The sequence below is a fragment of the Melanotaenia boesemani genome, chromosome 17, assembly GCF_017639745.1.
Source record: "Melanotaenia boesemani isolate fMelBoe1 chromosome 17, fMelBoe1.pri, whole genome shotgun sequence".
NCBI lineage: Eukaryota > Metazoa > Chordata > Actinopteri > Atheriniformes > Melanotaeniidae > Melanotaenia > Melanotaenia boesemani.
This window is the reverse complement of record NC_055698.1, coordinates 24,682,488-24,705,808: the sequence shown is the minus strand read 5'-3', so window position 1 is coordinate 24,705,808 and position 23,321 is coordinate 24,682,488. Positions and strand designations below refer to the sequence as shown.

The 23,321-nt window shown below is 36.1% G+C and overlaps 4 protein-coding genes across 6 annotated transcripts in view; 2 read left to right on the top strand and 2 right to left on the bottom strand.

The window, feature by feature from the left end:
* Positions 1–735: 735 nt before the first annotated feature.
* Positions 736–11,561, bottom strand: LOC121628128. Of its 2 annotated transcripts, none has more exons than XM_041967042.1 (5): positions 11,312–11,561; positions 9,558–9,923; positions 7,142–7,264; positions 3,328–3,386; positions 736–1,798 (listed from the first exon to the last, which is right to left on the bottom strand). In XM_041967042.1, the coding sequence occupies exons 1-5, from the start codon at positions 11,343–11,345 to the stop codon at positions 1,655–1,657; spliced, it is 726 nt and encodes a 241-aa protein (XP_041822976.1). In that variant the 5' UTR covers positions 11,346–11,561; the 3' UTR covers positions 736–1,654. The 2 variants fall into 2 exon arrangements, with proteins under 2 accessions (XP_041822976.1, XP_041822977.1); XM_041967043.1 differs by having other exon boundaries at positions 7,142–7,261.
* Positions 3,552–6,129, top strand: LOC121628127. Its single transcript, XM_041967041.1, has 2 exons — positions 3,552–4,272; positions 4,820–6,129. The coding sequence occupies exons 1-2, from the start codon at positions 3,952–3,954 to the stop codon at positions 5,327–5,329; spliced, it is 831 nt and encodes a 276-aa protein (XP_041822975.1). The 5' UTR covers positions 3,552–3,951; the 3' UTR covers positions 5,330–6,129.
* vps52 (VPS52 subunit of GARP complex) overlaps positions 6,458–23,321 on the bottom strand; it is a 31,442-nt gene continuing 14,578 nt past the window's right edge. The window contains exons 21-22 of the transcript XR_006008102.1: positions 16,005–16,010; positions 6,458–6,469 (exon numbers count right to left, since the gene is read on the bottom strand). The gene's annotated coding sequence lies outside the window, so the exon portion shown is untranslated. The remainder of the gene's footprint in view (positions 6,470–16,004; positions 16,011–23,321) is intronic.
* Positions 12,474–23,208, top strand: LOC121628125. 2 transcript variants are annotated; one of them, XR_006008103.1, is made up of 8 exons: positions 12,485–12,591; positions 13,384–13,427; positions 14,636–15,001; positions 15,475–15,565; positions 17,297–17,475; positions 19,489–19,657; positions 20,285–20,335; positions 20,601–20,689. XR_006008103.1 is itself a non-coding variant. In XM_041967040.1 (7 exons), exons 1-7 carry the CDS (start codon positions 12,566–12,568, stop codon positions 20,681–20,683), a joined length of 840 nt encoding a protein of 279 aa, XP_041822974.1. In that variant the 5' UTR covers positions 12,474–12,565; the 3' UTR covers positions 20,684–23,208. The 2 variants fall into 2 exon arrangements, 1 of the variants encoding a protein (XP_041822974.1); XM_041967040.1 differs by lacking the exon at positions 19,489–19,657 and having other exon boundaries at positions 12,474–12,591; positions 20,601–23,208.

The following is a 23,321-nucleotide window of genomic DNA, read 5'->3' as shown; positions in this document are numbered from 1 at the left end:
AAAAAAAAAAAAACTCAAATATAAACACAATATTAAACTTGCATCTTTTCTATTTAATCATTTTGAACAAAGGAAACTTTTTGCTGGAGTTTTGGAAAAGAAAGCGCATCCATTTTTGCTGAATATTTCAGCAGTTCAACCTCTGTCTGGCTGTTGTGTAAATCTCTTCCTCATAAAGCTTCACACATTGTCAGTGGGAGAATTTGTGGATTGCAGGCAGACCAGACAAGCAAAATCTCTTTCTGTGTGGCCGCGTCATTGTAACATGTTAAGAATTAAGTTTGACATTCTCCTGCACAGGCTTTTGCACATTTCTTTGTCCTCCTAATCGTAGTGATAGCAACTAATCTAAAACAAATCAGCAACAAAGAGTAAAAATTCATTCATGGAGGTAAAGCAATGGTGGTTCAGGCATTTTATCAGGATCCCTCCTGGTTGCATTCCTGTGGAGGTATTTGGGCAACCGGGGGGGAAGCCCTGGGGCAGACCTAGAGTTTGCTGAATGGATCAAGTCTCCCTTCTGGCCTGAATACACCATAGGATCCCTCAGGAAGAGCTGGAAAGTGTTGTTATGGAGAGCGATGTCTGGGATTCGTTCTTGGCCCCACTGAAATATATATACAGTATATATATATATATATATATATATATATATATATATATATATATATATATATATAAAAAACCCCAGTGATGTCCAAATCAGTTTAATGGGGGAACATGAACCTTAAACAGTACTGTGTAACAGGAGTTTAATACAAAGGTTATACATTGCTCTACATAAACATTATTTACACTGCCAATAATTTTGGTCTGCATACATTCATACAGCAAAGCTGACGGGTTACATTCATCATGAGAACATTTGTGTACTTACAATTCTCAGTACAATATACATACACTGAGTTTAGTTCTTGCAATAGTTGACTATACAATATATACATAAATAATTTCTTTTTTTCTCTGCATCCAACCTGAATTTCCTGAAATTTGCAGCCCTAAAAACAGCAGCAGGGAAAGCTTGTTTCACTGTTTCTGACAGCTTGACAGAACATGTAAAAGACGCTCAGATCAGCAAAAGCAAAATATTTAGTTACATTCTGGCTGCATTTCATACAGAAACCATTTAAGAAATGACAGGCATGCTTTACTGCACTTTATAAAGACTAACAAGAAATGCTGAACATGAAAAAACGGCAGTACTGTATCTATTCTATCTAATATTCTGCATATCACTGCATCAAAGTGACCAGTTACTTGTGGTGTGTGAACACCAACACTATTTACATGTGTTTATATGTGAAAAAGCTTATTTTGTTTACTACCTTGGTGTTATAAATGTGAAATTACTGGTTTACATGTGTACTGTTTCTTTGAAATGAATACAAATATCTTTACAAATGTTACTTTATCATACAGCAGAAAGCTACTTAATTAGTTATATAAAAACTTTAGCATTTTATTGGCCAAAGTTACTTTTAAAATCTAATTCTGTACTATATTCATATCTATTTTATCTATTCTATCTATCTTTTGTTGTTTTTCCAAAAGTCCAGACAAAGATTGTTCTAAAAAGTCAGTGAAACGATGATCTGACTACAAAGCTGTTGTACTGACTGAATCGATCAACAACAAAACACTCCACAAAAGTTTATCAGTGGTCATGCAATGCATTTAAGTTCTTGCGACTGGCAACCGTGGAGTATGTGACAGGTTCTTCTACCAGTTTAGGTCTTCCCCTGCCAGCTGGGTGGAGCTTGTGTGGATGCCTCAGACTAGAATACTGCAAAGACTCTTCCTGCAGAGACAGTAATCAGATCACACTACATGTTTACACTCCTGAAAAACCTTACAATGAAAACATTAAAAAAAATAAGTACAAAGTGTGTTTTATTGTTGACAAAAATAAATATGTTATAATACAAAAATTGTTAACTGTAGCCTAATTAAAATAGTGTTAATGAAATCTAAATAGTAATTATTTTTAAATAAATCTTTTTTTTAATAATACATTTTTTTAAATAAAATTTATCTTTACCTAAAATCTTCTATTCACCGATGAAGAAATTTTTTCCTAACGCACATTAAGGACATGATTTGACTATTTTCAATACTATAAAATCTAAAAACATCTATTATATTATTTTTTTGTCAAGTTTGGATTACAATAAACTATCATTGTCATATGCAATGAATAATACAAACTTTAAATATTGTAAATTAACTTTAACATTTTATCAACAATAGATTTGTATCTAAACTGATCACACAAAGTAAGGAAATTCCCCCTTTAATAATATTAATTGGTGTTATATTTTATATAGTTGTAAAACCTGATATGTCACGTATGCAACCAGGTCAAACCTATAAGGCTTGTGATTCTCTGGCCATGACCAACACACCAAAATTGTGGGTTGCACCTCAAAAATGTGCAAAAATCCCTCCCAATATTCTCATGTCGGCATACACTCTTGTTTTGTGATTAAGGTGTGTATGTACAGCTGTATGACTGTAATCTGACTGGCACCTAATTAATAGACAGACATATCTGAATGTGATTCTGGAGCCAGTGGCGAACCCAAATTTCCTTACTACCGAACCTAAGTCCACCCTCGAGGATGACAACAGATCTTCCACATGCTACTAAGGTCCCTGACAATCAGAATACTTTCTTAATCCCAGAGGAAACTGTGTGTACACAGTTGCTCCTTACCAAATAAGAAAGGATAAGATCAAGATAGTAATCGCAATAAGGAAATTTAAAATCAGCAGGTTGTGAAGCAGGTGGGAGGTATTGTTCAGTATTTTCTTTATTATGGAAAACATTCTCCACCACTGACACCACCGTCAGAGAGTCCAGCTCCATCCACACAACAAATCCAAAATTAATATAGTGTAAGAATAGTCAATATGAGTGTTTCTTTTCCCCCTTTTTATTGTAAATCCAACAAGCAACTAAAAACAAGAGTGAATACCAACAAGACAAAATTTTGCAGGAGATCTTGGCACATTTTTGGGGGGGCACTACCCATAATGTTTAGTTGTGTTGCTCAGTCCACAAAAGCATGATCCTTACAAGTTGTACCTTACTGTAAATGTGACTAATCAGGCTCTCTGTGAGTAAAAAAATAACAATTGGTATTATTAAAATTTAAAAGGTAAAAAGGTAATTGACCATACACACATTTCCTTACTTTTTGTGCACAGTTTAAATAAGACTTATACTTAACAACCTGGACTGATTATGTGTCTCATAGAAATGATCAAAATATTACAAGAGCTTTTAGAGAAGGAAAAAGTCAAAATGTTACATGGAAATCTACTGACCTCTGCAACTCTCAGGCTGGCGCTCCATCCCGGATTACAGCTGCAAACAGCTGGTTTACCTGAAGACAATGCAAAGAGAGACGGGGGTAAAGGACGACCTGAAACTTGGTCTCTGGTTAACTTTTAAGTAGAAGAAATCAAAGTGAATGAGGGGGGGGGCAGCAATAATAATAACATCGCTTTCGGCTTCCGTACCAGCTGATCTGCTGGGGGCAGTATGTTTTCTGTCAGCCGGTAGTTTCTAGTAGGGGACAAATCTTTTAAAGTGGGGGTCAAAGGTTTTTCATGCACACAGAGATTCATTCAGCGGTGCTACTTGAACGTGATTTTTTGGGGAAGATTGGCGAGAGAAAATCCGTATTAAACAATGGTGTTTGTTCGCACTTTTCCAGAACACACCCATCTACAGTAAACAAAACTGATTTGCAGAAAGTGAGAACGAAAGTGAAACGGTAGAGTTTATGTAAGGCGCAACTCAAGCGTCTTGGTCTTCCGCTCACTTTGCCACACGAAAAATCCTCCTTTGTAAACTCAGCGAAGACACAGATACTACCGTCCCACATCTCTCCGAGGGAGAAGATCATTTTTTCTACCGTCCTGCGTTTGACTACCTCTCCCAGCACCATGCCGAACCCGGACCTGTGTCTCGAGGCCCTGTCTGCTCTTACCGGCTGTAAAGTTGAGTCGACGACCAGAGTCTCCCAGCTCGGACCGCAGGACATTGTCAACGTTGTGGCCCTCAGGGAGTTTTACAAACAGGAGGGCTTGAAAGAGCTGGACTATCCGAGTATAGGAACTTTATCCCTCGAAAACGTGGAGACGATGGACATGTACAGCTCTCCCCCAGCACTGCCTGAGCCTGAAGAGAGCTATACAACCTCTGTGAAAATCAACATCCAGGACTTCTTCGATCCTCAGTATGATTATGACTTTACCAACATAAAGGTGAGTGGAAATGAAGCCCTTCTTATCTGGTTATGAAGGGTTAAATGTGACCACACACAACAAAGCATGTTTAATTCAGTCGGGTGATGGTACAATTTAAGGTTAATGACATAGAATTGTCCAAAGACATGCATGTTAGGTTAATTGGACACTCTAAAATTCTCCGTAGGAGTGAGTGTGTGTGTGAATGGTTGTTTGTCTCTATCTGTGTTGGCCCTGCGACAGACTGGTGACCTGTCCAGGGTGTACCCTGCCTCTCACCTGTTAAAATGCTGGGATAGGCTCCAGCTCACCCGCGACCCGAAATGGAATAAGCGGTCAAGATAATGGATGGATGGATGGATGGACATAGAATTGTCTACATGTTAACCTCTGACCCGAGGGTCTTTCTATTCTTTGTAGACAACAGACTTAAAATAAGTGAAGTCAGTGAAAAACACGATTGTTTTTTGAAAAAAAGCATGATTGAGTGAGGAAAGAGTATTAGTAGGCCTACATCAAAATCCATGGTTTCAGTTTTGACTGTTAACCCTTTGTTTACTTTCAGGATGGTGGCATGACGTTCATGCGTGGTAATGAGCAGTATTTTCGTCCTTGTGGATGGAACCGGGCTGCCCTGCATGTCACAAAAAAGTATGACGGTGGGGACCGCTGGCTCGGGACGGGGAACGATGCCTGGCCTGTCTCTTACCAAGGATACAACATGGATGGTGCCCAAGGCATCATCCTCGCCCGTGATAAAAACCCAGATGACGAGCCAAGTTTCCTGGAAGCTGGTGCAGCTTCTCTGGTCACAGAGAAGACGAGGGGCAAGGGTGTGTACTCTACTCCAAGCATCCAGACAGCAGAGAAGTACTGCAAGACGTTCAAGTCCAAAGTGGACGGGAAGAGATACAAAGTGCTTCTTCAGAACCGCATCAACCCTGAGAAAAGGAATAAGTGCCAGAGAGAAGATGTTTGGGTTGTGTACATCCCTGAAGGAAGCACCGACATCCAGAAGAGGGCCATCGTTCAGGAGTCCATTCGTCCATACGGGCTGCTGCTGAAGCAGGTGTGAGCCAAGTTTCCACAACACATATTAAACAACATTTTCAGGGAATCAACTGAAAACTGTTAATATAAGCAGGACAATATCCTAAGAGCTCTTCAAAAGCTGAATATACAGTGAAGCCTTAGATTCTTGTTTATCAGACACAAAACTGCCTCGTCATCGTTCACTGAAAAAATTACTACTAACTGCTGATCTGTACTTTGGGAACTTTGGGAATCTTGTACACAAAGGCATCACTGCACTATGCACTTGCAGCAAGTATAACAGTGGAAAGAGAAAGCAGGGAAATCCCTTATAAGGCACTCTGTGTTTAAGAGGCTGATGCCATCTAGTGATATTTAGTGATAATTTCCTTCTAATTTAAAGGAAGTAGATCTTTCACGGTGTGGAAATGGTATAATTGCAGCAGTCTAATTTATTTTCCTTTGTTGCACATAACTGAGCTGACTTTGTAAACGAGAAGAGGCGAAACATATATCATCCGACCTGAAAATGTTTTTAAAATGACATATTCAGTTCGTTAAACATAGATTTCATGTAATTTGATTCTTTGAATTGTTGCTGTGATGTATGATGACATTTTCTGATGTTTTTCACAGCATTTTTGCTCAGTTTGTTTTCCCTCCATTTTTAGTGCTACTTAAGAATTGTTTGCATGATTTAGGTTCTACCGTCCACACTGATCATTTCTTTTACTGAATAGCTCTTTAGCACTTTGGCTAATAATCCTACCCGATTCTCACTGTTTTTCCTTGTATGTGCAAAACTGTGAATAAATGTAAATGGAAATAAAGTGAATGAATAGATGCTGGTGTGAGAAAGAGCTTCATTATTTAATTCTAGGATTTGACCAAGCAATCTGTCTAATCGTTTTGTGTTGGTACATACCATCGGCATTAAGCTAGCATGGATGCTTTTGCAGAACAAAATTCATTGTTTTGTATTGTACTTCATTCCAAAGCTGATAAAGCTGGTAAAACGTGTTTTCAATTAAAGTGGCTCTTAAGTAAGAGTATAATAGTAAAAGTGGTTTTTATTTGTAGTCGTAACTTTCTTATTGTTCTGGATTTAAACGTAGTTCCAAAGTTTTTAAACTGAGTTCAAGAGTTGAGATGTTTTTATTTATTTGAAAATAGAAGTGAAATGCTGCAGAAAAAAAAAAAACATGCATTCAAAAACTTTTTATTTCCACTATTAACAACTGTAAATTGCAGCATTTTCAACTTGGCAAAAACAGGCATAAATGTAGTAGAGCAAAACGTGTCTGTTATGGATAGTCTGTCACATATACCTTCCACTACTATATAACTATATAATCAATTATCTAAACTTCATATGATTAAGTTTTAGGTGAGTGTGCCAAATACCTGTAGGTACCAATAGACAAGTGTGTAAATCAGGGGTACCCAAGTCCAGTCCCAGAAATTAACCATCCTGTAACTTTTAGATGCATCCCTTCTCCAACACACCTGAATCAAATGGCTGAATTCCTTCATTGGCACATCATTCAGCCTTGTAACGAGCCATTAATTTCATTCAGGTGTGTTTGAGAAGGGACACGTCTAAAAATGGAAGGATGGTAGCTTAAAAAAAAAAAATAAAATACAAATTCTTTTGCAATTACTCAGATCCAAAACATCCCCTCAAATTCAGAATAAATTTTTAATATTAAAACTCCAACAAAATCCTACATATATTAGGTCAAGTATTAAAATGCTATTAAAAACATCTATTCAGTGATAAACACATGCTTCAGTGGTTGTACTGGGTAGAACCGGCTTGTCATGCAGGTGCAGTAAGACACAACCTGACACCTACCTGAGCACAGGCAGAGTCCAACCACGATGATGAAACAAAGGGCAAGTACACCTGGAAGTACGCAGATTCCCAGATTCCAACACGGCTGACTCCTTCTATTTACAGTAGTCTCCCCCTCACCTCCTGGAAACAAAAGAAAAACACATACAACACAGATTAATAAGAATTCTCTCATTTAATCACTTTCTCCAAGACAAGGCAAGTTTATTTCACATACAAGACTATTCAAAGTGCTTTACATAAAACATGAAAGCATTACAGCGGGCTGCAGGAGAATCATTCAAACAAACTTTAAAAAATAAAAGAGCTTAAGTAAAGACAAAAAGCTAAAGTAAAATAAGATAAAATGCAAGAAATAAAATTTACAGTGTAAGCTGCTTTGATAAAAAAAATAAAAGTGGTAAATATAAAAGTTTTTAACCCTGATTAAAAACTGCTGAGTTTCAGCAGACCTGCACTTTTCTGGGAGTTTGTTCCACCAGTGAGGAGCATAAAGACTGAACGTCGCATCTCCACGTTTAGTTTAGACTCTGGGAACAGAAAGTAGATTTGACACCGATGACCTGAGGGATCTGTTTGGTTCATAACAAACCAGAAAATCCTGAATGTATTTTGGTCCTAAAGCATTCAGTGCTTTACAATGTTAAATCTGATAACTTCACATTGATGCAAATGGAAATTACTTATTTTAAATGCAAGCAAACACATTATTTTTAGGTTAACAATTGTTCTTTTTATAATTGGCACAAGTATTTTTTCTTATTTGTTCCATATTCTGAAAGCTTTGCCCTCTTTGTGTAATCAAAAATGTATTCAACTGGTTTTGATCAGTTATTTCAATTTAAACTTAAACAGCAGTTTCATAATTTACTTAAACTAAATGATAACTTTATTTAAATGACACTGAGTCACTAAGTCCAAATAGATACTTTTAAAAAATATTGCTGTGTTGTAGTCTGTTTACACTGTTTACACAGTCATTCATACCGTCACCTTATACTGTTATTGTTTTTATGTTTATTGTGTTATATTTAATTCTTAAGTTTATCTATTTATTCTTTCTTTTTTCACTTTCTCTGCTTTGCTGCTGTAATAAGTGAATTTCCCCGTCCGTGGGATCAATAAAGTTTAATCTAATCTAATCTAATCTAATCTAATATGATTCCTAGGTTATTGTTAAAAAAATAGCTGTTTCTGGATGACCAAATCCTTTTCATGGTTATCAATTTTCAATCAGTTGATCTTATTTTGAGCTTATTTTTATTTTTGTTGGCATTCAGCAAATTTATTTAGAAAATCTTTTCTTTTTGGCTTAGAGAAATCATTTTTAATTTAGTGTATAACTAGCTGCCATGCTGTAGGTTGCTGCAAATGCTGGAGTGGTTTCTTTTACAGCGCTTCTCATTGACTATGGGTCATCATGTGAAAGATGTTCAGAAAGCAACAGCAGACTGTTGTTACACCTTCTAAACCAAAACTAGTAGGACTTTTCAAATAACCCTAATATGTTTTGTGGATTTATTTGGGCCATGCAACACAGCTGATATAATAAAATCCTGACAGGCAGGGGTGTGCGAGGCTAAAGAGCCAAAACACCAGCTGCAAATCTAATCTATGCTTATCAGTCCAGCATATGTCAACCTGCCCCTCCGGCTGATTTTATCTGGTAGCAACAAAAGCAAATTAGTCATCAACAAGTCTAGAAGCTGTGGTAAAAAAAAAAAAATAGCTTTCCGTCTGGTCGGCTTTACTGTTTTCTGTCTTGCTAAAAAGCTGAAAGAGGCTTTAAGATAAACAGCATCCAAACAAATTAAAATCATTATTGTCTAAAAGCTTTATTGGAAAACAGATAATTTTTTTCTCCACATACAGTGTGAAAAAAAAAACAAAACTTAAAATCAAACCTTCTTTCCTGTCAACCTGAAGCCACAAAACAAGTCTGACATAAGATGAGAAGCAAACTTAGCACCTCTGAAACCACTGCTTTCCTCCTAAACACCTCACTGACTTAGATGTCAGCTGAGCGAAAATTCCCATTCTCAATCTTTATCTTGTTCTTATTTTATTTGGTTGTTGCTAATAGGTAAATAATTGTGTGACAGCAAATAGTAGTTTAATTTAACTATTTATGAATAAAGAGTTGAACATCAAGAAAAGAGTTGGAAGATAAAAAAAAAAGCCTTCAAAAAGTCAAACTGTTCAATCTTTGGGACAAAATAATTAGTTAATATACTTTAGAAATAAACAAACAAACAAAAAAAGGAAAAACAAAAAAAAGAGAAAAGAAAAGCAATATTTCTGTAATTTAATTTAAGTCCAGTCTGCTGAAGTGATAACCGTTGCTATATAAGATTAAGCTTATTTGGAAAAAAAAAAAAGATAAATAAAAACTTGAACACAAAAAATAAGTACTTACCATTCACTTTCAGGTGAATTCCCTTGTTAACGTGCACAGTATCTGCAATCCGCCCAGCACAGAAATACAACCCGGCATCCTCCTCCTCTACTGCCAGGATCTCCAGACTAACCAGACCACCCTGCAGGTCTCCCGACCAGCTGATACGACTTTTGTTTGCGACGTGAAAAGATATCGAGTCTCTCCCTATGAAGTTACTCTCCTTTATTGTGAGCAGAGGCAGCAGCTGGTCTGAGCGCAGCAGGTACCAGGTGATCTCCGTGCTGGGTGTTATGTTGCAGGTCAGAGACACATTCTGACCTGTCTGGACCACCAGGGCAGAGCGGAGAACAGGTGAGGGTGACGACAGGTGACATCCTGCAGCACCTGGCAGTATGGACAAGAAATTCTAATGCTTATCAGATGCTGATCAACTACCAAGATACCTGGTAGTTAAAGTAAATATGTTCAGATGTACATAGAAAATTTAAAAAGACTGTTTAAAAGCATGAAAATGCTGTTTATCTGGTTTATTTTTTATATTTATCATGGGAAATGTTTTTTATTGTTACATTTATTGTGCCGTTGGTCAGCAAGAGCAAGCAAGATGACAAATAGTGTCATTATCCGTCTTCAAAATAGTTAAATCTGAGAGAAACAAGAGCTAGTTATAGACTCTGCAGATATAGATGATGATACTCAAGGTGTATGGCATACACAATCTTTTATATCTGCTTTGTCTATAGATTTCCACATTCTAATGTGATGTAGGCAATGATGACAATGTAACTGAATGTTAAAAAAAATAAGTTTATTTATAGGCATATTTATCTTTAGAGGAAATGCTGAAAACATTGTATTTTACAGCAATTTTCCTATGGGATTGATAGAGTCATTTTAATTGAATTTTTCCAATAATACAATAATTTCATACTGAGCTTTGGATATTAACATCATTCTGCTTCAGAAGAAATCCCCCTAATGCTATTTTAGGCCAATGCCTTCACAGGAGTCAGAAACTCCACATGACACTTTTTTTTTTTTTTAACAACTTTTTTATCTCCATCTGTGGTTTCATGCTGTCAAGAATAAAAACTCCTCAAACTTAGCTCCAGCTGACTTTAATGCTTTGAAAGGAGTTACTTTCTCAATGGGTGGGGTGTTCTTAATTGATGGGTTGTTGGGTTTATTGTTGATTTCTGAGCTGGTAACCTTTCTGCGACAAAGGGAACACTTGGTTTGAAGGTCTTATCAAGATAAAGAAAATTCTTAATTCTTTATAAGGCTAACCCAGTGACAATAAAATCTTTAATGTTCGACTAAACGTTTCAGAAAATCTGGCCCCTAATCAGTTAAATTTGGACTGTATTCTGGGATTTTCTTAACAAATAGAAGATAGCAAGCTTACTACTGTCAAACGAATGCAGAGTGACTGATGCATGCTCAGCTGCATGGAGATCCAACCATTATTATTACATTGGAAAAATGTTCAATGTCATAAACAAAACCCTGTTTGCAGATTTTACTGAATATTATACGTGATATGAACTTTGAAAAAGAGCCGACTGATAGAGCTATCTTTTCTGCGCACCCTCAGTTCTTCACTCCTGAGTGTTTTCTTTCAGTTTTGTGGTGGACCTCACTAAAACCACGAGATCGAGATAAGACAAAATACACTACTGAAAGTAAACAAGGACACATAGGACGATACAAAAGTGTGTTCATAGTCCTGCCTGAATTTATAAACACTAAATAATGAAAAACAAGTAACTTACAAATTAAAGAAAGGATCCAAGGGAAAACTGCCATAATCCTAATGTTTCCAATATTCTCCGTGTGAAGTGCATTAACTGAGAGCAGCTCTTCGACTGACAGAGTAATTCATGAGTGGACAGATTTAGGTGAAAAACAAATGAGTGGGTGTTTATTATGTTTTTATTCTCAGGACAGCAGACCGCAACACGTCTTGTGTCGCATAAAACGGAAGACAGAACATTTTCCCCTGAATATACAAACACTTATATTCCTGACACCTCCTCTGCTAAGACCGCTTCGTCCTAAGTTTCGTTTCTTTGCTGCTTCGTCAATGTGTTAACAGCACAGCACGTGTAACACCGAAAACGATTTCAAAATAAACTTAGCAAAAAAAAAAAAATCGTCGGTACTTATCCTCTTTAAAAAATACCAACTGGTGTTTTATTGTACATCGTTAGAGAGCCTGACGAGTCACATTTACTACGAGTTTTTACTACAACTTATAAGGATCATGCATTTCTTGAATGAGAAACAGCCACAAGTGTGGTGTCTCCAAAACATGTAACAAATTTCCCTAACATTATAGTCTCCTGTTGGTATTCACTCTTGCTTTGTGAATAATTGAATGATTGCTTTAACTGCTTATCTTTTGCTGTGGATTCCAATTCCTTAACCAGGAGATGGTGAACAGATGGCTTGGATTAATGCCAACAGGAGAATATTGCAAACATTTCAATGACAATGTGTTTCCATTTATGTATCACCAGTCATAAAATCAAAGGAAATGAAACGCTTCAGTAACTAATCTGCTCAGCAGTTATAGTGCATTTTGTGTTGCTTACATATCTAAATGCTTTTCAAAACCAGTCAAGCTCTTATTACCAGCTAAACCTACATTCGTTAGAATTGATTTGGAACTTGCAAAGTTTCATGTTATACAATAATTCTTTTGGTTAATAATAAAAATGATAAAGCATAGACTGAAAAAGAGAATTAAAAAGTAAAATTAGTAACATCAGTCTGCAAATGTGCATATCTGAATGCTTATTTGAAAAACACACTAAAAGGGTTAACAGGATGTTTTATAATATGGGGATTAAAAAAAATAGAGGCAACAGAAGAGTTTGTGCTTTTATTTTGGAAAACATATCTACCGGAAATCGAAACCTATGCATCCTTAAATTCTGGTTTCAGCTAATTGAAAACACACACTTCAAACAGCACAGCGGAGGACAGAGAAGAAGATTGAACTGAATATCCAAGAAGTGGACACAATGAAAAGAATGAAAATGCGACTTCGGTAAGAAACTGCAATTCATGAATAGAATAAAGAAAAAAAAACATCTGCATGTGTTTTAATGTTTTGCATAATTACGCTTGTTTATTTGAGGTATTTCTAATATGACAACACATATTATACATCATGCATTTTACTAAAGAAACATTAAGTATTGCAGGAATCTTAGGAACTGTTGTGCAGGCTTCATATATGTGCAGAGAAAAGCAACATATTGATCAGACTGTTGCTGCTGGAGAATCATCCACAGGGTGGCGCGCGATGCAGCATCAGTTTCGTTTTCTAGGAAGTCATCACTAGACATAAAGCGGCTTTACTGTTAGTTTCACTTCTCTTGATTGATTATTGCAGTAAGTAAATAAAAATGATAATTAAGGAAAAAAATAAAATAAAAGTAAAAATAAAACAAGTGAGTTAAAACTAAAAAGCTAAGTCTTAGGGACATAGAATCTATATTTTTATGAGAAACCGACTAAAATATAATTTGATCCAAAGTTTTTGGACTTATAAACAAAAGTTAAATTCCCACTAATGGGTAATTAACGGTTTGCTTTGGTTCAGATAATATTGATAAAATCGGATTCAGTTGGTAGTTGTAGCTATATTACATTTAGTATGTAATATAAATATTATTTTGGAAATATTTTACAAAATACAGAAGTATAATCTGACCTTTAGAAAAACCTTAAGGCTGAAGGACACTTCAGCCTTAAGGTCACACAAATCATATATATATATAAATGTTTTTGTGTCTCTTGTTTGTCTGATTTAGTGTTTTTCTCCTGTTTCTTTCAGGCTTTTCATACAACTACAGTGTTTCCTGATTGGCTCTTTAGTTGGTGAGTACTATGGTCTAAGTATTCACTTTTAAAATCTGTCTTCAAATTAAGTCAATATTTTAAGTTATATGAAGCTGAGGTGAAATTATTTAAATAAAACATGAGTATAGAAACATAAACCTTAGAATCTTCTTTATATATATATATATATATATATATATATATATATATATATTCTTTATATATATATATATATAAAGAAGAAAGAAACAACAGGGATCATTGCCACACTGAAGCCTCTTATCTTGAAATTTCTTCACTACCTGTTTTGACACGTTCTGCTGGGGAACTCTTCTAGTCAAAACAACACAGCACTCATATTTTGTCAACTTGGGCTGTGTGTTTAACATCAGGGAGCTCGTCGGTTATGGTTTCTCCGTTGGAACTGAAATATTAGATGAAATAAACCAATAAAAAAAGAAAATAAAGATCAGCTGCTTCTTAATTATACCCCCCAAAAATATTAGAAAAAATGATAAAATAACTAGAAAATTACTATTTTGATTATTTTCTTTATTTTGTGGATTTATAAAATTAATATTTTATTTAGACAAAAATATTTTTTAGTCCTAACATGTGGAGTGTGGTGTTATATGCAACAATTCAACTTAAAAACCCTTTTTTTTTAAAAAAAAAAAAAGGGGGAAAAATTAAACTATCCATAATAAATAAGTAAACATTATGATCAGAAATTATTAAATGTAAGTTAATTTAACCTATTATTTATAGTTTTTTTTTTAATTAACAGAGTAGCAAATATTTAATTAGTTCAGTGTCTGAAACATGAAGATTGACTACTGTCCTGTCAGCATTGTAATAATTTACAGTTTAAAATAACTTTGGCAGTGTGGGGGGATTTTTCTTTAACTATTTAGTAATTGAGGTTTTTTTTTTTTTTTTTTTTTTTAACTATTAGAATATTTTACTACAGTACATCAACAATAATAATCTAATATCCAAATACTTGCTGATTCAAAGAAGAAACTCTTTTTAAAAATAAGAAATCACTTTGATGGTTACAATGAAGAAGAGAGAGGTTATGATGTTTCATTTTTATAAGCTTGACATTTCTGTTCATTTTTAAAATGATTTTAAATTAAATAACAGCTAGGGAGCTTACAAATTCTTTTCTCTTAGAAACATTTTTCATGTGGAGAATTTGAGCAGATAAGGATGCAACACCTCCTGCACTTCCTTCCTTCTTTCAGACTCCTCTATTCTGCCCTCCGCTGCCCGTCCTCTGTCCATTACATCCACTGCGGGGAGCCAGGCAGTTCTTCCCTGCAGCTGGAAGACCAGCCTGGGGGAGGTGGCTCCTTCCGCCTGCCATGTCCAGTGGGACACTCCACCCAAGACCATCTTCGAAAGGTATGGGGATGCAGAGTGGCAGGCGGCGGAGTTCAAGGACCGGGCAGTGGTGCCTGAGGAGAAGCTTGAGTCTGGGGATTGTTCTCTGATCATCAAGGATGTTCAGATCGGAGACACAGGGAGATACGAGAGCTTCATGGTGGTGGAAGAAGGGAGGTCCAGAAACACCCGGGTTTTCATTCAGAGTGTCAAACTGTATGTGACTGGTTAGTATGAAGAGATTTTTCGTCATCATCATCATCATCATTATCATCATCAACATTTTTTATATATATATAACTTTCACTTTTAATTTGAAAATGTAGTCTTTTTTCATAATTGGTGTTGTTTTTAAGTATTAGCATCTCTGAGATAGATTTTTTTTTTTTTCAGTCATTAACACTTTGGATCAGTTTAATGTCTTTACTCTGGAAATCATTTCAGCTGTTTTCAGCTTACATTGTCCCTTTCATTTTCTACCATCTAAAACATATAAATAAATAAAAATAGTTAAACTTATGCATTTTTTTAGTCAACCATTTTTTCTCTCATTTAGTTTACTCACCATTCACACTGTTTTAATTTTTTTTTCATTTAATATACAGTTTGATGTCTTCTGTGATTCTTCTCTTTACAGATCAACATGTTTCACTGATATATTGTTTCTAATAATACTGATGATTTTTTTTCTCCCTCTCAGACCACAAATCCCAACATTTTCATCGTCCAGGTGAAGACTTGGTTTTGGAGCTCCACACGCCCCACTCATTCAGAGTGGTCTTCCAAAGCAGGTGAGCCTATGTGGGGAAAAAAATCCAAGATAAATACAACAAGGTCACTTTTTTAAACAAACTAAACACAACTGGAGACTTTTGTTGAGTCATTTTTTTTCCTCTTCTTTGCTTGTGTGTTTTCATCATGATCCCTTTGTTAGCTGCATCTCTGTTTCCACCCTCATGCTGCTTACTTGCACCAGTTTTTCCTTCCAAAAGAGCTCTATTAAAGAAAAACGCCTCCACTCTCATAAAATTACCATGTGCAAAACAAAGAATACAACAGGCTGCTTTTGCAGCCGTGACTCATTGTATAAAAAGATCAAATCATGTCGTATGAGTGGGTTTGGGTGGAAAAATACTTCCAGAGGGTAGATCTGATTTGAGAATTAAACCTATAAATCTGCAATTGAACATGAGATAAGATGAGATAAACTTTATGGTCCCAAAGGAAAACTCATGTCTCTAACACATATGCTGTTAGGTTTACTTCTGTCAGGCACAGCAGACACAGTGGCGCAGATGTACTGTTTACACATCACACAGCTTCCTTCAAAACACTTATCAAACAAGTCACTTCTGACACTTAATTACACTATGCAACAGGACTGCTAAGCTGCTGGCACTTTTCTTGCTCTCCATATTTTCCTCTCAGTTTGGTGTCTTTTGTAACAAGTTCACAGATTTTTCTCAGTTTTATCATAAATTACTACACATTGATCAGCCATACCGAATACATCAATCCGCAGATATTACAGATATTACTCAGCCTGTGAAATTTCTGAAGATTCATGTTTGCCTTTCACAAGCTGCTAAAGGGTTAAAGTACAACTGAGAGGAGAGAAGATTGTGGAGTATTAAATGTCCAATAGCCGTGAGTTTCAAGAAGCAGTTTAAGTTACCATGGTAACAGTGTGACGTTTAATCTCACTCAGACTGAAAGTCAGAAAGTTTCATCTGAATCACTGTTTTAGAAACACCTGAAACTCTTGAGTGACACCATTTTGCTGTGGTCAACGCGGGAAGGCTTTTCAGTGAAAACTCGTCTGTATTTAGATTAACGGGACATTTGTGGGCATACAGATGAGTTCTGGTTTTCACTGGACGTACTGTGGTCTGCAGGACAGATGAACTTGTTGTCATTTATCTAGCTCATAAAGTTCAACCTGGGAAGTTAGATTTAGAGAGGGATACTAATTTTCCTGTTTTTAAAGAAAAGAAAAAAAACAGATTTAACTAAAATGAAAACTTAACTGGACAGAAGCTAAAATAAATTTTCATATGATTCAGCTAAACTGAATCATTTTAATAATTTAATTTAATAATTTAATTTAATTTAATCATTCAAGTTTAAACTGCATTTCTATGACAAAAGGTGCAGGATCAGTAGCTTTGCTGAAGCTTTATTTCATTACAACATATAGTGTAACTATACTGTAGTAATGCCATTAAAAATGTAGCTGTGGCTCTGGGTTGCTATTTTGCACCAGTAATATATTTTTCCTTATATCTGATTAGTCTAATGTTTTGTAAAGACAAATACCTCCTCAAAATATATGAGAGTAACAGTAAATACCACAGTGAGGAGATCAGACACATGGCTTCATTAGTAATGAAAAATATGCATATGGTCCTTATTTTAGAATTGTGTTAAAGATACTGAGGAGTTCTGTAATAAACTGTGGAGGTAATGACACAGATACAGTGTGCTTTTGTCTTGTTTTAACATTTTTTTAATTTTCCCCACAGGAATAGTTCAGAGTGGTCAGACTTGTGGATGAGGGGGGATGAAAACAGTCCACGTCTGGATAAACATCCCATCCTTGAACAGTTAACATTAAAGAAATTAACCAGCTCAGATGAAGGAACCTACAAAGTTATAGATGAACAAGGCCTCGCCGTCAGCACCGTGCAGCTCTCTGTGGAAGGTGAGATACCGGCTTCACTCCCTGATGCTGAAGCGTTTACTTTATCTATTACTTAGGCTCCAGTTTCTGAAAACTGATCCTTTAACAAAATAAAGCAAAAACTGCCAAACAACCTGGTTCTGACTCAAATATGAACATTTTCTCATCTTTGTTTTGTTGTAAATTTAAATGTCTTTAGATTCTAAAACAACTTCAAAGGATTAAAAGATTATGTTGTCTTGATTTTCATTGGCTTATAAACAAAAACAACAAAAAACAGCATCAGCAAAACAACATGGAAAAAAAAAGAAAAAATCATCATCCCTCAAACTGCTTTGGCAACATGTAGTCATCAATATCGTTCCAAAATTCAATATGCAACCTCTTGTACTTTTGCTTTTGGTCCTGTTCTTTGCTCAATGTACAAAGAAATAATGCACATTAAGCTGGTTTATTTAACATTGTGAAATTCCGCCTGCATGCACAGCATGAAGCAGCAGAAATGAATAAATTAGAGATTTAGCTGCTTGAATCATGAAGGTTTTTGCCATTAAGACAAACATATTGATTTGGTTGGACTTTTGTTAGGGAGTTGCAGGTTTACTTAATATATGCACATTATTTATTCAGGGCTTTGTCTATGAAGCACATATGATTTGTAGTTTCAGGCTGTCCTGAATAATAATGGTTTTGAGTGTTTTCTGGAATCACCACAATTAAATTTTTGTTGATCGTCAGTCTGACTTCTGTCCAGTACAAAACATCATGCTCTTATATTGTCTTCATGTCAGATGACTGACAAAGACCATTGTTTAATAACTGAAGGTAGCAAACCCTGGAAGTTCCTACTTCCTGATTATGGTTAACAAACCTTCACCTGAACTTTGTTTTCACATTGATGCCTCTTTTTTTGCCTCTTCATAGACCACCTTTGCCTGGTTATTTGAGCTCAACTTTTGTTTTTCATCTTATGCCTGTCAATCCTCAGTTTGTGTGCAGCATAGATTGCCTCCTGATACTTGCAGGAAATAATTTTGGAGCCATCAGCTATCAATCTGGCAGGAATAATTTTTCCTACGGACAGATTTTAATTCTTTACTAAGAAATTTTGCTGAAAGCCTAATTGGCTCATCATTCATTGATGAAAATATAAAGGTTGTTTTGAACTTGGAAATTGTCAGGCCCTGGTTGTTGAAGGCTCTTGGGAACTGAACCATTGTCAAGAACTGAAGTGACTCACCTTTCAGTGAGTTAAGAGTCCAGGAAATTTTTTCAGACCCCATCTCTTGTCTTAAGGCCCACTTATACTCCCTTACGTATGTAAATGCTGTCATATGTCCCAGTTCTCATAATTCAACCATCTTTTGCGTTGCCATGGTTAAGTAAATTCCTCCATTATTGGGCAGTGCTGATTTCAGAGTTTTCTCCCTCGAGCCTACGTCAGTTTCAGACACCATTTAGCAGCGGTAATTCATCGCTATAAAGTTTTCTTCCAACTGCCGAACACACCCGAAACCCTCGCGTATAATCATTCTTTAAAAGCTCGTGTAATTTCTACAGTTGTTGTGCTCATCTTCTGGTTCCTGCAATAGTGTCAGCTGCAGCCAACATCTCGCAAGACCCAGCCTGCATCTAGCCCTGGATTCTGCCATAGTCTTCATCGGAATTGTTGACCTAGCCTTCAAATCTCACCAGTTTTTGCCTGAACCTACACACTTCCTGGCAGAATCAACATCTGATTTTGCACGTCTCACCAGAGCCTTCCCCAGATCCCGAATAGATAATTTCCAGATGTTTTAAACACCTAGTTGAACTTGACCTGCCAGCCGGTCCCTTATCTGACCTCCAGAGAGATCCTGCAGTGGGCAGAGAGTATTCCCATCTCCAAGCCTGCCTTCAGCCTCTCAACCACCCTCCAGGACTGCCTTAGCTGTTGGCCCACCCTCTGCATGGATCAGCAGAGCCTTCTGCTAACCCTACTTCTGCATACATCCTCCAGAGATGACATGTCAGACTGTCCTGCCCTTCTTCCAGGTCATCCGTTGTGAGTGGTCTTGTCTTTCTGCTCAGCCTGAAGGCTTATCTGGTTTACCACCATCCTCTCCACCAACTGTTTCCTGGACTTCGGTCATCCTACCATCAGGCTGACTACATGAGGTCTACAGTGCTTCAGTTATCCTGCTGCTGGACCATGTTTGCTCAGGTCTTCCATCTTGTACATCTCAGTTACTTTTCCCTCCTGTTTGGTACCTGTTTATAGTTGGTTAAATCCCTATGGTCACCTATACTTCCCATCTCTCCTTTGCGCTCTTCAGTCAAGAGTACAAATGCATCCTAATTTAAATTTATGACACGTATCTTTTTTTATTTTATCAGACACAAATTTAGTCAATTCTGTCTTTTGCCTGCTGTTTCTATATCTGAATGACTGTCTTTACCTTCATGTTTGACTTGCTACCAATAATAAACATTGATTTTTTAATGTTTACCTGCCTGTGTCCTGCATTTGGTTTTTCCCTTACCTCTCATTGCACATCTGTGTTGAGAAGCAAGTCCATACACTTAATTTGCAGCAATTTACTATGAAGGATGACTTAAACCTTTTAAAGACTAAATTCAGAATTTATTCTTGTCCAGAGTCATTGAAATGGGACTAGTAGGTGGAAAACACGAGTTAAACAAAGCTAAATACAGTGTCATTTAAGAAGTACATTTAATCAAATAAGACATTTGCACATCTTATTTGACTATGAAAAGTGTAACTGAATGTAATTTGTTTATTATGAGCTATAATATGCATAACCTTGTATAAAATTATTCTTCTCCACAGAAAACCTGCCAGCTTTCAAAGCCCATCAGACGCTGTCAAACATCCCAACAGGTGAGAATGTTTGATTTCTGAAAGTAAAACAACAAAGTGAAGCTGACATTAATACTTTTTAAGCATTTGAGTTGGAAGTTTTTTTTTTTTTTTTTAAATGGACAACAGGTCAAAATTTTAGACTTTTTTTTCACACTACTGTGAAATGACTGTTAACACACTTGAAAGGTTTTGTTTTGGCTTCTAACTGAAGCTGAGCTAAAGATTCAGGTGAAGAGAAAACCTGACCTCTAATAACTTTGTCTCTATAATGATGTCATTTCAGATGATGCTGCCAAAAGCAGCTACTCAGCTCTTCTCGCCTTGTCTGTTCTTGTCTCAAGCTTTCAAATTCTTCATCTTCTCTGAGTTTCCTTGCAGAGAAACTGTACATATTGTAGCCATGAACCTTGCACGCTGTGACCAGCAGACAAGTGTGAATAGGATCTTAATCTGTGAGATTATGTGTGCTTACAATGTGTGTGACTATGTGCAGAATAAGAAGAGAAATATATATTATTGTTTAAATCTGAAACACATTTGCAAACGTAGCTCGGTTTGAAGTTTTGAAAGTTCTTACTTACACAAATTACCGGCCCTGTTCGACTTCTCATTTGGCATGATTTTCCAGTTGTAAGAAGTTATTCTAGTTATGATATATTATTTACTAATGCTTAGTACTTTACTTATTAACAAAGAACACTGAGTTTCCTGATGTGAAAAATATTCCTTCATAGGGTCACACGAGTCTTTGCTGCTCTACATTTCATTATAAAAACCCTTCCAATCAACTGTTTGGCCAGCTTTTTGAGGGGAAAAACCTGCTAGACATTTGGATTAAAACACACATACAGTACCAGTCAAAAGTTTGAACACACAGGAAAGTGTGTCCAAGCTGTTTGATGTTAGTGTATAAAACTACCCCATGACATTTATAGCTGCAGAATTGACAAGAAAAGGATTAAGTTCTTTATAAGCTTTAAAAAATAATGTTTCTTAAATACTTTTTCAAAGTCATTTTTTGGGATTCTTGTAAATTCTTTTTCTGGCAAATTCAAAAGACTTAAATTAATTTAAGATGTCATATATATGCATTATCAGTTATAAGTTTGGACACACTTTCCCATTAAATCCAGTGGTGACCACTAGTGGTAGTTTAACCCACTGATTGCGAACCCTGGTCCTCAAGGCCCACTAGCCTGCAGGTCTTAGATGTCTCCCTGCTACAACACACCTGATTCAAATTCATGGCTCATTAGCAGACTTGAGAGAGCCATTTAATTTGAATCAGGTGTGTTGCAGCAGGGAGACATCAAAGACCTTGAGGATGATGTGCTTGAGGACCAGGGTTGGGAATCACTCTTTAACTGTATATAAAGACATTTTGGTTGTTAGAACAAAGCAAATACAAACAAGTGCAACTGACAAATGATTACTGTGTTTATGCTTTTGGATTGTTAATCATTGAGTCACAGTATTGTAGATCAGTGGTGTCCAAAGTCTGTCCTCCAGGGCTGCAGTCCTGCAGTTTGAGATATTTCCCTTCTCCAACACACCTTATTCAAATTAAATGGCTGTCTGCCTGAGCATGTTAATGACCCTTTAATCTGATCCAGGTGTGCTGCAGAAGGGCACATCCAAGACCTGCAGGACAGTGGCCCTCAAGGACCGACTTTGGACACCACTGCAGCATATATGGACATTTATATCTGCATTAATACTGAAAATAATCATAAACATGGAAACCTCTTCAATTAAAAGAAAAAAAAAGTCACAGTCGATTCGTTGTCAAGAAAAAAAACATATTGTCAGTGACGGGTAGATAATAAATAGTTATGCAGCAGTTCAGAGCTGAACTTGTTACTGAGGAATCGTTTCTCAATCCTGGTCCTTGGGAACCACTTCCCTGCATGTTTAGATGTCTCCCTGCTTCAGTGGCTCATCAACAGGCTCGCAAAGAGCTTGATGGCAACCTGTTGAAAAAGTTAAGAGCAGGGAAACATCTAGAAAATGCAGGGAAGTAGTTCTCAAATACCTGGATTGAGAAAAACTGCTCTAATGGATTTTGGGGCAAATGTAGTGCAGCTCTTTTTTCAAAGATGAGTGGTCAAACAGTCAATTTGAGTTGCATCTATTATTAACCAAAGACGAACTAAAATGTCACTATGAAGGATTTTTAAAAATCAATCTAACACAGTGTTCTTCATAAACTGCTTCAGAGTTAATTCTATTAGCCATTAGTAAAAGATTTGACTTTGATAAGTGATTTACAGCTTATAAACATTTATGTTATGCCTCATGAGAAGGAAGGTACTACTAAAAACTGGGTTATTGAATTCTTTCGGTTTCCAGATTCTTTATTTTAAAAGTTCTAAGTTTCAAGATGTCAAAAATTTAATGTTCGATTACACTGGAAGAAAAAATACATCAACCTTGGTAACACTGATTTATGTGTTCCATTGCTTAATATTCATTTTTAATTTTCAAGTAAAACAGGTTCATGAGCAGTCACACTGGAGCATTTTTTTGGCTTGGCTTATAAATACACAAATTTTAGCTAATTATCTGTCAGCTGGGAGTCAGCTTGAGTTGAAGCTGGAAATATAAGGAGCTTTTTTTGCTTATATATTCAATTTAAAGTGATCCAATATAGCTGTTAAAGTGGTGTTTTTTTCCATTTTCCAACCTCTAAAACACAAATCACTAATAATCAAATAGTATTTAAAATATTCATCTATCAAAATTAACATTTAGTCAGTTCCTGTTCATTTCTATGTTGTAGCGCCACCGTTTATTTAGGATTTGGCTGAAATGCCACACAGCCTGTGAAAAAATACCTTCTAACTCTGATAGTTGAAGCAGAATATAAAAATGTTATCACATCCCAATAATAATTATCATTACTTAGTCCAACATATGAGCTGCAGAACAAAAAAATGAGCTCATTTCATTTTCAAGCAGATATATCTGGATTTAGCTTTTCCAGTGTTTAATAAAAGTTATTGGA